At 40.6% G+C, this 14,541-nt stretch overlaps 1 protein-coding gene across 1 annotated transcript in view; it reads left to right on the top strand.

Moving 5' to 3' along the window:
• Positions 1 to 1,277: 1,277 nt before the first annotated feature.
• Positions 1,278 to 14,541, top strand: part of si:ch211-272n13.3 (ankyrin repeat domain-containing protein 26) — a 40,486-nt gene continuing 27,222 nt past the window's right edge. Inside the window, exons 1-9 of the mRNA XM_042110209.1 lie at positions 1,278 to 1,586; positions 3,860 to 4,162; positions 6,480 to 6,594; positions 6,820 to 6,993; positions 7,504 to 7,610; positions 8,069 to 8,206; positions 10,655 to 10,812; positions 10,995 to 11,030; positions 14,437 to 14,473. Coding sequence (XP_041966143.1) covers positions 3,960 to 4,162; positions 6,480 to 6,594; positions 6,820 to 6,993; positions 7,504 to 7,610; positions 8,069 to 8,206; positions 10,655 to 10,812; positions 10,995 to 11,030; positions 14,437 to 14,473 — 968 coding nt within the window. The 5' untranslated portion in view covers positions 1,278 to 1,586; positions 3,860 to 3,959. The remainder of the gene's footprint in view (positions 1,587 to 3,859; positions 4,163 to 6,479; positions 6,595 to 6,819; positions 6,994 to 7,503; positions 7,611 to 8,068; positions 8,207 to 10,654; positions 10,813 to 10,994; positions 11,031 to 14,436; positions 14,474 to 14,541) is intronic.

Genomic DNA, 14,541 nt, shown 5'->3' on the forward strand with positions numbered 1-14,541 from the left:
TTTTTTATATCTTTTGGTCATCATCTGTGATGGTTAACATGACCAATCTTCAATAACTCATAACTTTGATAAATGATTCTCATTTTCAAATCTGACATGAGGCATTAGATTACAGCTCTTAGGGGTGTTTCTTCAACTGTGACAACTCTTTGGGAGTTCATCGTGCAAAAAAAGACTTTGGAGAAAACACATAGACCAAAACAACATTCTTCTCTTGAATGCAGAAACCGGAGACATGGAGATGGGTTTATGAACTGATAAGTTTATAGGAGGGCTCTGTAATGTTTGGTCATAGGAGGGCTCTGTAATGTTTGGTCATATGTATAATAAAAGACTCTCTGGCCCCTGCCTGCATCCATTGGTCTTTCATACTGTACATCAGTGGTTCTCAAACTTTTTCTGTCATTCCCCACTTTGATGGGGAATTTTCAAGCCCCACCTGATCCCATCAACCCGGCAAAATGGTAATGTTAAAATACTTTTTTTCACATCTTCATTCCACATTAGCCTACATGTCCTGTCTCAGTCCACTGGATAAGATGTTATTTTAATTCATATGTCGGTCTGATTATGACTCTTTTGTTTGTGTGTGGCTATTTTGTTTTGAATCTATGATCTTCCTTGTCAAAAAAGAGAGGCATTATTAAAGATGGGCACAAAAGAACACATGTCCCTCACGCCCCACCTGTCATGTCTCTATTCCCCACTAGTGGGCCCCCCCCCCCCACACTTTGAGAACCACTGCTGTACATTGTGATGGATCAGTGTGCCTGTCTGGGGATGGATCTGGAGCTGATTATTGTGTTTAAGGCATCTTGAATGTTGTTATATCAGAAAGGTAATGTTCAGCAAGAAGTGTTCTCAGAAAGTAGTCACAAGGTTAAGATTTTCACAAACAGCTCTTGCAGTACATTTTCTCTCTGGTTATAGCAGTATCTGAAGCAAATTTGCAGTTGATGATGTTGAACAGCAACCTGATCCACAAGCTGGGCATCTCATTCACCTCAACACCACTAAATGTGTGCTTATATTAACAAGTTACCAGCTTTAAGACTGGAAGCATAGAACAGATAAAATATAGCCTAGGCTACATAGGCTACTGTTACTAAACAGCAGAAGGAGTAATACCTGAAATTCTACGCTTTGGAATTGTGTTTCAATTGAGGTCTGCTGTCCATCTGTTGGTTTTTCTGACTTGTTCTTTTTGCTGAAATATTTATAGAATATCCACACCACCTAAAATAGAGGAGTGTACATTCAACGAAACTGGCCGAGTCTATATCCATAGTATTTTGGCGAAATGTACAACTATATGGATAATGACAAAATATATATATATATATATATATATATATATCCTAAAACGCAACCGTAGCATCTATACAAGGGCTCTGATATAAGAATGATTATATCGCCATCTAATGGTGAGAAACAACTGAAACAAACAACGTGGGGAAAAACACAGGCCAACTTGCCAAGTACTTTACATAACTTTGGAGAGAAGTTTTGTTTATTATTATTATTCTCCCAATTTCAAAATAACTTGGATTAGGGCTACATGGACGAGCAACTGTAACACGACAGGGGTAGGTGAGAAAGCAAAATTATGCACGCTCAGACAAGCAGCTGCTAAAACAAGATCATAGACAGCCTTAACGTTAACTCTTCCTACTCCAAAGCATGGGAAGAAATGCAAGCAAGAATCTGTTAATTACAGTTTGCCCTTTTCAGTGCAGTGGTCTGCATCGTTATTTGAAAAGCACACAAGTTAAATGGGGTAACTAAGTGTTGTCGATATGCTTTTCATTTTTATCATACCTTTGCACTTTTAAATTGTTATTCAAACTAAGAGGAACTTAGCCAACAGTTTATTTGGATGCAAAATTTGCTCGCCTGATTTAGCAACGTTAGTTTGTTATGCTAAAGTTAGCTGGCTAACGTGGACGGGTCAAGCCAAGCCAGCCATACTTTGGTTTTCGCTTTGTAAACAGAAACGTGTAACGTAACCATGTTAACATTAGTTGGATTGGTTCATTTACCTGTTCTACATTAACGCAAGAGTGGATTAACACGCTGGTGGTCAAACTGATGACTATCGTTAGCCGGCTAGGGTAAGCTAATTTGTGAATAGCCAGATTTGAGCAAGGCGTCTGTCGTGGTTGCTAGGATAGATATCGTGCTAACAGAGAATGTCTAAACGGGCTCTGGTGCTAATAGCAAATGCATACATCTGCTAAAAATGCTAGATAACGTTTTCCCTGTTAGTCAGCCACGTAAAGTAAGCAAAAGAGCACCTAGCATACTAGACTAACGTAAACGTTTGTTGCTGGCTAGCTCTAAGGTTATCTAACGTTACCTTAGCTCATTTTGCTAACGTTACTACTATTCTTGACCATAGAGTCAACACAGCTTTAACTTACAGACGTTATTGGTCACGTACCGTTCATGTAACATATTGACATTTGCAGATATATCTGTTTCATTCGACGTTGGGCCCATTATGTGCCATAGTTAATTGGCAAAGATTTAAATGTCGCGGTTACTGCATAGTAGTGAAGTGACGTGGGTGGTCATAGCTAATCATTGCACGGTATGTTTACAAGGTTTCTAGAGTTCCGGTGCTTATTTTATTGTACTGTATGCATTTATACTCTTCGGAAGAGATAAGTATTGTTTTTACCTGTGCCCCCAAAATGCGAAATACTTTGAATGAAAGAGTTGCGTGATGGAATACCTTACATCCTGCATAGTGTGGCCGTTCATGCATGGTTGCCATAGTTACGAACTGTAAATCGGCTCACGTAGCCAATTTTACGTCGCCCTGCATGCACTTTTCAATATCTTCAATCTAGCTAGCGTAACCTAACTTTTCCTAGCAATAATTAGATAGGTTGAAGTTAGTAACTTGTACACTGTTATAGCATTTAAGCGCTAAGACTAACACGAGATTATGGAAACCACATGTTGCATTGATGTCAGCTATGTTTAAAGGTAAGGTTGAGACTAACTTTAAGATGTTAACGTTATGTTAGCTAACGTTAATGGTAACGTAACGTAGAAGCTACAGTAGTTCTACGTTCTGCCTAACGTTAACCCAAATTTGCTGGCCAGCGCTTTGTCATTCTCTTTCTTTTAACGTAATGTTGCCACTAATATTAACGTTAGCATGTTGTAATCTAGCAAAATCTTTAAAGTTACCTTTGCAGTGCGTTGAAGCTAGACCTCTTGTTAATAGCTTACTGATTTTGTAGCTAACGTTAGCGTTAACGTATGAATGGTAAAGCTTTGGTACCTCAGGGTTAACGTTAGCTTGTAACGTTGCGAACATTTAAGGTTAGGATAAATTACAAAACAGCTGCCTTATTAATCACCACTGTCTTTGTAAAAAATAGACAAGGCATTGATGTATTGTAACGTTTTTCTGTTAATGTTAACATTTGTTGCAAAATAAAAGCGACAAAAAGGCAAGATGTTGAGATGGCAAATGGTAACGTAACAGCAAATTAATCTGCTCGGAATGTGCGAAACCGCTATGTTAGTCAAGATAATTTAAACTATCAACTAACATTACTTTTAATTTGCCCGCTGCTTGATGTGTAAGGTAAATAAGAGAACGTAACGCCTGATACAACCGTTTGCAGGGATTGGCATCGTATGTGTCAATTTGGACGTAATGCATAGTGTTGCTTTGCCATCTGTTTGGGTTAGGCAAGTGAGACATTAGTGCTATAGCTATATTCGATGTTTTTTTTGTAAGCTTGCATAGCCTGTATTAATTAGTCTTCCGACTTCGATCTGTCATGCACATGACAGAGACATTGTCAATGGGCTTAAGCCGCTTTTCTCGCTTTATTTTTAGGGATGCGACAGACTCCTAAGGTGATCATCCCTCTGCACCCGAGTGTCAGGTAGATTTCCTGCAAGGCGATGCAGTCTTGCAGTCAGCGAAGTCTTGCACAATGAAGAAAATATTCCATTTCACCAAGAAGAAGAAAAGCTTCTCCCCCAATGCATCAGACACGACAAGTGTGTTATCTGTCGGTTATGATTTAAAGGAGAAGGATTTGGGGAAAGTGCACAAGGCTGCCGCGGCTGGTGATGTAGTGAAGGTAAAACAGCTTGCGAAGAAAAATGATCTAAACCAGCTTGACAAAGAAAATAGGTAAGTTTTTTACTTCTTCATCTATTTAGGCATATCAGCATTACCTCAGTTTTTACAGTGTGGAGCCTGGACATATAGGCCTACTTTCACACAGTCACCCTTGATACGACACAACGGACATGCCACAATCACAATGCATGATTAAAGTGTGGGGAACTTGAGTCTTAAGTAATTTAGCTGTGTAATTGGCTATGTCTGTTCAATTACATTTAGCCCCCCAGCTGTTGTAGTTAATGTGTAAAAACAGCATTGGAACAAAACATTTAAACAGCAAAGCAAGTAGGCTAGGTTTAACTATTACATCAATGTTACACATTGGACAGACTATACACTTATCCCACACTAGGTAGTGTATCTGAGCAACAGTAGTAACCTACATTTAAAGGAACCGTATGTAAGAAATGTATTTCAATTAATCATAACATGGCCCTGATAAGTCACTAGACATTAAGAAATCATGTTTATTTCAAATACTTATATCACTGACAACAATAGTCATGCCAGGATATTGTCATTTAAAAAGTGAAGTTGCAGCCCTCAACTGATGTTGATGTTGTGTTTTGTCATGTCATGTTGTGTTTTGGCCTGATGCGCCACCCTCCACCTATCTAGTAATCACAAAGTCAGTAGTGTTTCGGCATCCGGGTTGGCAACCTCGAGTCAGGGGGGAGGGGATACACCGCTCTACAGTAATTTGAAAGTGATTGCAGTACCAGTTTTGGCCACAATCTTACATATGGTTCCTTTAAAATCCAGACCCTCAAAAAATCTTCAACTTCACATATTTATTGTTTATTGGCACAAGAAACATTAACTGATGTTTATTACATTACATTTACATTACATTACATTTGGCTGACACATTTTTAACCAAAGCGACTAACAACATGGTAACAGTTAAGTTTTAAAGCAGTTCTCTCAACAATTTTAGGACAATTTAAAAACGGTAGAGTACAGTAAGAATAAGTGCATCAGTGAGTGCTGTTTTTAAACAGTTGAGTGTCAGTTCAAGACGGCTGGTAAGTGCTAGCATCAGCACGACTTGTTGTAAGTGGTGCTATGAGAGATGTTCTCTAAAGAGCTGGGTCTTCAGGAGTTTTTTGAATACCTTGAAAATGGACAGGTATGTCCCTGCCCTTGTAGGAACTGGCAGTGTGTTCCACCAACAACAGATGAGAAGTTTGGATTGGCCTGAGCGTGCCGGTGGTAGAGCTAGACGTCGTTCGTCTGAGGAGCGGTCTGGAGGTAGCGTATGTCTGTATGAGGGCATTCAAGTAGGTGGGAGCAGAACCGGAGACTACTTTGTAGGCAAGGGTTAGAGCCTTGAATTTGATGCGGGCCGCCATAGGTAGCCAGTGTAGCTGGATGAGCAGCGGGGTAACATGTGCCCTTTTGGGTTGGTTGTAGACCAGGCGCGCCGCCGCGTTCTGGATCATCTGAAGGGGTTTCACTGTGCAGGCTGGGAGACCTGTCAGGAGGGCGTTGCAGTAGTCAAGTCGTGAGATCACTATTGCCTGAACCAGAAGTTGAGTAGCATCTTGAGTCAAGTAAGTCCTGATTTTCCGTATGTTGTAGAGTGCGATGGCATGACCGGGCGACTGAGGCAACATGATCTTAGAAGGTTAGTTGGTTGTCGAGAACAACTCCTAGATTTCTTGCAGTCCTGGTAGGTGAAACAGACAGGGAGTCAAATTTGATGTTGATGTCGTGGTGTATGGTAGGTTTAGCTGGGAGGACCAGCAGTTCAGTCTTTGAGAGGTTCAGCTGGAGGTGGTGTGCCTTCATCCATGTAGCTATGTCTGAGAGGCAATCCGAGATCTGTGCTGAAACCAAGGGGTCATCAGGTGGAAAGGACAGATAGAGCTGTGTGTCGTCTGCATAGCAGTGGTATGAGAAGCCATGCGAACGGATAATCTGTCCCAAGGAGGTGGTGTAGATAGCAAAGAGAAGGGGGCCCAGCACTGAGCCCTGGGGGACCCCTGTGGTGAGATAGTGAGGTGCAGATAGCTGACCAAGCCATGATGCGTCCTGTGAGGTAGGATTCAAACCAGGAGAGAGCAGAACCGGAGATTCCCATGTTAGAGAGTATAGAGAGAAGGATGCGGTGATTAACCGTGTCAAAGGCCGCCGATAAGTCAAGCAGAATGAGCAGTGATGACCGAGCGGTCGCCCAGGCTTCTTTTAAGGCTTCTGTTACAGACAGCAGAGCCGTTTCGGTAGAGTGGCCGCTCTTGAACCCAGTTTATGCATTCTGTAATGCAGTGCCGAAGTAATACCTAGACATTCCTAAATGTTTCTCTCCCCAATCTATCCACAGAACTGCACTTCATATTGCTTGTGTCAATGGACATGCAGAAGTGGTTCAGTTCCTGGTGGAGAGCAAAGTGAAACTTAACCTATGTGACAATCAAAACCGGTCCGCCTTGATGAAGGTATGGTTTAACTGAAACAGAGAAAATAATAAGCCTGCTGAATTATAGCCTGCATAGTTTTTTGCTACGTTTCCTCTGTGTCAAACTTGCATGGAACTTGAAAAGTCTTGTGAATATGAAAACTGCAGTGTTCAGTGTCTACACATTAACTTTAGATATTGTACAGTGCTAATATCTCTCTGTTATTGGTGTTGTGCACGTGTTTGTAACCCGTGTGCTTGGCAGGCGGTGCAGTGCCAGCAGGATCGTTGTGTTGCCATCCTCCTTGAGCATGAGGCTGACCCCAACCTCGTGGACATCAAGGGGAGCACGGCGTTGCACCTGGCAGCGCGGATCCCCTCACTCTCCGTCGCCGTCCTGCTTCTGGAGCACGAGGCCAACATCAACGCACAGAATAAGGTAAGGGCAGAGGCTCAGGAAGAGGACACCTCAGCAGGACTCCAGATTAGGCAGATCCAGGACTTTTCCTGGATTGAAAAGAGGCTATCAGATATAAGATCAGAGCAGGGATTGGAGTTGGAGAATGCCTAGTGTGAAAAAAGGATTAGAATGAAGGAGGAGCAGAGTAACTAGGTTTTCTGTTTGCTTATCCAGGGAAGGTTTAGTTGGAATAGAACTTTAGTAGATTATTTTGAGATATTGATTCATCAGTTTCTTCCCAGGGAACAGACTTTGCTGCATCAGCTCACAGCTCATACGCTGTATGGTTTTGTAGTAGTCCTATGCATTTTCTGCCCCTCGTGAAACTGTAAGATGGTTGTTCTTATTTAATTTTTGTACTTTCTTTAAGTCTTATTTTAAGAAGCCAGACCTCTGCATATAATTGAATTTCAGCTAAGCAAACCCTTTGCCAAAATGCATGCTTTCCAGTAATCAGGCTGAAGAGTAATTGTTACTGTTGGTTTTTAGGATGGAAACACTCCGTTGATTCTGTCTGTGGAGGAGAACCATCCTGAGATGGCAGAGCTCCTTCTGAAGGAGGGTGCTGATGTTGACCTCATCAACTTGGAGCACAGGTAAGGCATCAATAGCTGGCTTTCCATAGTCGAAACAGCAGAATTGTGAATGGTAGTAAGTGAGGCAATGCGATTAAATGTGGGCTTCATCTTCTCACAGTAGTCTTTCTAGTTTAATTGCAATTCTGTCCACTAAAAGCCAAGGTAGTCATAAAAAGAGGGTGACAGAATGTGGAGGGATACTTGCCATACTTGGCCACAGCAACTTCTGGGAGGACGTTGTCAACAATTATCATAATAAATGCTTGCATTTTGTCATTGCACCTCATGCAAACGTATACATTTTTTTGACATATTTTGGTAAATTCATGTGATGCATTTCCCCTTTTTCCATTTCACAATTTATTATATTTGTGCATTTTCAGGGTTAATGAAAACCTGGTTATTGACAAGAGATGTTTGCTTTTCTCCCAATTTTTGGTTGACATGTAAATCACCTAAGATTGCTTCCATTTTAGGTCAGCTTTGATGATGGCCTCTTGCAATGGACAAATTAGTATGGTTCGTCTACTCCTGCAATACAATGCTGATATCACAATAAAGGATGATAAAGGGTGGACATCTGATGACTATGCAGTAATGAATGGACATCATGCGTAAGTCAAATTATCATAGATGATCATCTTTGTGATGCATCTCTTTTGGACATCTGCAGAACATATAAACAGTCTTTATCAGTTTCATGTCTGATATTACATTTTTCATTCCAAATTGAATTGTTTAGTAAACAGGGGACAGGATATGAACAACAGCTTTGTGTTTTGACCTGACATGTTTTTTTTATTATTACTGTTGTGTGGTATTTTTAAACTTTGTTCAGACTTAGTTCAGCCCACCAACTGAAACTCCAACCAGCATAACCAGCAAGTGATCTAAGGGGCGGTGGTAGCGTAGTGGCGTGGTGCTAGCATAGTGGTTGAGGAGCTGGACTAGCATGCAGTAGCCTAAAACGTTGTGGGTTCAGCTCCTGGCTTCTACCGCTGTGCCCTTGAGAAAGGCACTTAACATAGAGTGGGACAGTGTAGTCCCTTGTAATAGAACTGACATATGTAAGTCACTTTGGATGACAAGTGTCTGCTAAATGAATATGTCTTTTCTCTTGCTTAAATTCATGTGGAGTAGAGTTAGAATGGTTGTTACAACTCAACAAGACAGTACGAACCACCAGTGTTTACTGTTTCATATCCAAAATACAGTGGCGGACCGTCAGGGCCTTCAAGGCCTTCTCTGAAGGCCTAACTATTTTCAAACGAATGAAAAATAATAGTGTCTTTAATAACATTTTACTTTACCATTTATTATTCGCTTCTTCTTCTCCTTCCCGATCACTCTTGACTAGGCTAAACATATCCTATCGCTGTCCGCTATATTTGATTGACAGATTGTGTGAACAAATAGTGAGGGCGTGCGATACATTTTTATCCAATCGCGTGTCTTCCCTTGTTAAGGCCCGCATCAGGCCTTCACAAGGAATCACTGCGTTTTCGGTACCTAAGCAACCATTAGAAATCATATGTTTGGATTCGGGTTGATTGATGGCTACATCTGACTGATTAGCCAATCAAATCGACCTATTATGGCGAGGAAGGCAGGTCTGACTGCAGCTGGGCCTGCAATGTTCTAAAAGAATACCCGGAACCGTTCATCACGAATTTTGACGCTATCTATTCGACTTGAGGAACTTCGTAAAAAACATAATGTCAGCTAGCTCTGCACGTAGCTGGTCAGTAGCCTATGCAGGAATTGGTAAGTTTTGTTTCATGTTGATTTGATAACATAGACTTATGTTATACAGTACGTAATACAGTACATGCTTGTAATCTGGCCCTTTTCTTTATAAAAAGTGTTTTTGTGCTGCTTGCAAACCGCAGTGCTTGGTTACTATGGTTTGTATGCTAGCTTGAAGTTGTGTGTGAGTTGATGTGGCTTTGGTGAAGCTGTCTGGATCGGCATCTATGTGAAAATTGTCATTTGCCTTGGTTTCCTGCCCTGCTAGTCTGACTATTTATATATCTGTGTTTTGTGGACATTATTGGTGAAATCAATGGCGTGGCCATCAGACATTATGAAATAGGCAACAAGCTGTAGTAGCAGCATAGGGCAATACATTTTCTGACTTTTATGTTTAATATCATGGTGGTGTGCTGAGAAATTTTCTTAGCATTTTCTGTTGAGACACTTTCTCATCAATACATTTGGCAAACACCGTAGGATAGCCTACCTTCCACATTAGCTTTTGAGTAATCAGAGCAGCAGCACAACCTAAAACAGTTGCACTGTAACGTTAACGTTAAAGCTACAGCTAAGTAGGAGAGCCCTACAAACAGTCTGAAGCAAGTTTGCTGATGTCAGATTAAACTATTAAATGAACACATCATTGTAGACCTGTGGCAGTGCCATATGTGTGTGCAAGTCATGAACATAAGTTAGGCAACCGATAGCCTAAATATTTCAAAATAGTCTTCATAAACCCATACTTGAGCGCACTTGGTGTTCACTTTCAATATGACATGGACTAAATTGCACGTCTTCACCAGACAGTAGCAGGCAGCAGATTAATGAATATGGGTGATAAATAAGTAGCCTAGCCTAGTAGCCTATTCACTTTGCTGCTGATAAGGATGATGGTCGGGTGCTATTCGCCTAATAAAGATCTAAGCAATGCGGAATTCAGCTAATAAAGATCTAAGCAATGCCGAATTCAGCTCGGAACATTAATTGTTTGTCTAACGAAGATTCTAGAGTGGTAGGCCTACACAGATTTGCGTGAGAAAGAGAAAACTCCCCCCCCCCCCCCCCCCCCCACTGTGAAATGCTGGGAAATTGCACATTTTAACGCTGAAATGCAAAAAAAATCTTCGGAGGGTAACCCTTTCCCCTATTATTATTTTTTGTCAAAAAATAGTCATCATTGAAGGTCTAACCACTGAACGCACGGTCCGCCACTGCCAAAATAAGACCTGGAAATGTAAAATTGGTCATAAGAACATGGACAGGTAGGAATAAGAGAAAGTCATATTGTCATTTGTATTCTTTTCTTGTAGATGCTCACATTTGATCATTGAACATGGGACAAAACACAAGTATGAACAATCTCCCTCCCACCACAACACTAGTAAAAAGAAACGATCTGTGCTGGGTAGTGTATCTGGCGACATGGAGGCAGGCTTTTCATTAGGTGGCCCAGCCACCGACAAAGATGGTAAGTAGCTCTAGATGCTGGTCTCTATTTTCCCCTCATCATTATTACATGCAAGCCTTTTTTTTTGGTTGCATGTTGGTTACGTTCATGGTGACTTCTATCATCTGTCGTACATGTATCCGTGTGTTGTACCTGAAATCGTTTCATTTATCCCTCATGCACTGCCACATGACTGGATGTAGAGCTCCAGTTGTCAGGAGCAATGGCAGCAGGGAGAGGTATTACTGGCAGTTATGGCATATGAATGATGCAGAAGCACTAGATCAGATGCAGTGTGACCTTACACAGACTGAACACATGACTTCTAGTGTGTGTGTACAGATGTTACGCAATATCTGATCTAGTTGCTCTGAATTCTTGTTTATTTCTTTTTAACAAGGGAGTGGTTTTGGTTAAGTTTTCCTTAGAAAGATATGTGTGTGCGGAGAGTCATATTTGCATTTCAGTGTTTCCCCTAGAAATTTTTCCAGCAGCGTTGCTGTTGACCCCCCCCAAAAAAAAGAAAAATTTGAAAAAATGACTCCTTAAATGGTGACTTCTGGTGGATTTTGTGAAAGAAATGGACAGATTGAGTTACAAATTATGACATAACCACCAACACAAAGCATGATTATTGCAGTACTTGAACAGGATTATTCTTGTTTTTCTTTCACCTTTTTCATTTACATTATTAGTAATTAGCCACTGTACAACTGTACACTGTAGGCCACTGTACAAACTATTACTATTTAGAATATACAGTGCTGTACATAAGTTAAGACATTTATTTATATAATAACATTTATTTATTTACGATACATGATACATTAAAAATAGTTGATGTCCTATTTTTTTTTTAAAATTAAGGCATTAAAGGGACACCAGGCAAGCCTGATGCTTTTTCTCTACGAAACTCCCCCTCGCTCGGTCTGAAGCTCTTTTTCTTTTCTTTGCATCTTCCGTCAAGGGTTTTCGCTGCTTCTTCGCTGGCTCTGCCATTATACACACGTTTGCAACAATCTCTAGCGTTTCGTTAGCCTGCCTCTGTGCTGTAAACTGATCCTGCTTCGGTCGGCGGGTAGGATACACCGAACTTGCAAGTGGGATATTCTTCCTACAGGCAGTAGGGGCGGGCGAGAGAGCCTTAATGAGTCATTTAACCATATACCGACTTACGAAGATGATTAATTAACACGAAAACGTTGCCTGGTGTCCCTTTAAGACAAAAGGCAAAAGATGTTTTTTTATTCCTCCCTTTAGTCAATTTCAGCATGGGTGTCTTAACTTTTGCACAGCACTGTATAAACTATATAGACTTCTATATAACTATATACACTGTATTGGTGCGTTCACTAAACAAAGATTATGGAAATTAAACACCACTTTTCCATCAAAAAGCTTGTTGTAAAAGGCATAACTTGTTAGATTTAACAACTAGGTTCGCTAGCTCTGTGTGTTATGAGTCCCATAGAACAACACTACCATCTACTGGATTAGAAAGTCTGTCAGCAGGCAAATTAGAGGTAGGCTATTTTTGGATCTGGTGGCTCCTCTGCCGCAAAGATTGTCTCAAAAACACGTGTGCTGATCCACAAATGCGAAAACGAAAACTGCGTGTGCTGGTGATCCACAAATGCAAAATTAGATTTCACAACGGCAATTTTCAGTTTTACAAATGCCATTTAATTTACAAATACACATCTACAATTATGAAAAACAATTTACAAGTTACAAATATGATTTTTTACGTGTGGATTTGTGCGACTTTCATGCGAAGAACATCTCAAAAACACGTAACTTTGGAAAGCGAAGAATGCGTGTGCTGGTGATCCACAAATGCAGAATCACATTTCACAAATGAAGTTTTCGGTTTTACAATGACATTTTATTTACAAATGCACATCTATATTTTTAAAAATCAATATACGAGTTACAAATATGATTTTTTTTATTTGTAGATATCAAAACACACATGCAAATCAAGAAATATTTGTGGATCCCCCTTTGCGCATATACAAATATTATTGAGACAAATTTAGCTCTATACTCAGTAGCGTTGTTGTGCATGGTGCATAAGAATATGTGTGTAGCACCCCTCTGCTCTACTTAATAATAAATTGTACTTTAAAGTAAAAGGAGGTGCTTCTATGGGTTAGGGTTAGGTTTAGGCCAGTTCTAGGTTCGGCATTAAGGGGGGAGTATATTGACAAGGACACCAGTATGTAAAATGGTATAAATAAATAATGCAGGTTTATTAAATACACGTATATCTTTTCTCTAAGAAAAAAGAAGAAGAAATATTAGTAAATATTAAATAAATACAAAACCCTATAAAATAAGAAAAGAGCTCTTAAAAAATGCAAAGTATCAAATCAATAGTTTAAAAACTCAAATGTCCAAAAGAAAAGAAATACCCGGGTAAGGTGGTGTGAGTGTACAATGTCAGTGTATGTGTGAAGGCTTATCTGTGTCCAGGGAACAGATCCAAGGGGTCAAGTTCAAGGGGTTAGTTCTCCAGTATGAAAGGGTAGAACAGTTCAATCGATCCTGCATAGCCTAAGTCAAGTAAATTTCACGATGGCTTATCAGCTGGTTCGTGGCCCAAGTACGTAGGTGAATGGTTATCATGTAAGATTCAGAGGCAGCTGTGGCCCACTGGTTAGCACTCTGGACTTGTAACCGGAGGGTTGCTGGTTCGAGCCCCGACCAGTGGGCCACAGCTGAAGTGCCCTTGAGCAAGGCACCTAACCCCTCACTGCTCCCCGAGCGCCGCTGTGGTTGCAGGCAGCTCACTGCGCCGGGATTAGTGTGTGCTTCACCTCACTGTGTGCCGTGTTTCACTAATTCACGGATTGGGTTAAATGCAGAGACCAAATTTCCCTCACGGGATCAAAAGAGTATATATACTTATACTAAAGAGGTTTCATTTAGGAAGCAGGTTCGATACCCACGTGGAGTTATTATTAGGCTATTTAGGTATGTATTTTTTGGTGGCATATTCATGGTCCAGCGCATGTAGCGTACTACAGACCATTTTGACATTTAAATATGTCATGCATATTTGTATTTGGTTCATCTCCAGTTTCCATCAGAAAGTGACTAATCTGCAAGTGGCCACATCTGTCAAAGAAACGTTATCACTTGTGAAACGTCACCAACGCAGCCAGTTAACAGGTGCATGTTGCCATGTAACACCTGTATCACAAACAAAAACGAAACAATGCGTGGAATTTATCTGGGAATAGGCTACTGAAGGTAGGGGCGAGCTATCTCGCTGGCGTGTTTAATTTGGTTCCTTGGTTAACATAATGTAGCCTACGTTTTTTTGCACAAAATTGCGTCTGCTAATAAACATAAACACAAACAAGCGTGATCTCCTGTGGAATCCCTGACTGCGCCTTCAACGTTAGCCTACTATTATTTGTTGACATCAAAACTGAACGAACGGCAGCTGTTCCTGAAGTTCACTTGCGTGTATTTTTTTTAAATTAGGCAGTGGCGCTTGAATTCCAGGAGCGGCGCTGCGCCGCTGATGAATACTTGTAGGGGAAACACTGCATTTACATAGAATGTTGGTTCATTTTTTTTTCTAACTGTGTCTCCTGAGAAGATATGATTAAGTTCAGAGTATATTTATGTTTGCAGATATTGAAGACAACTCTCAAACTGACTCCATCAGTAGGTAAGGGTTTTCAAAGAGGGTTTTGACACATGCGTTGTTATGTAATTATTGTGTAATTGTTACATCCA

This window comes from Alosa sapidissima, chromosome 11, assembly GCF_018492685.1.
Source record: "Alosa sapidissima isolate fAloSap1 chromosome 11, fAloSap1.pri, whole genome shotgun sequence".
Taxonomy (NCBI): domain Eukaryota; kingdom Metazoa; phylum Chordata; class Actinopteri; order Clupeiformes; family Clupeidae; genus Alosa; species Alosa sapidissima.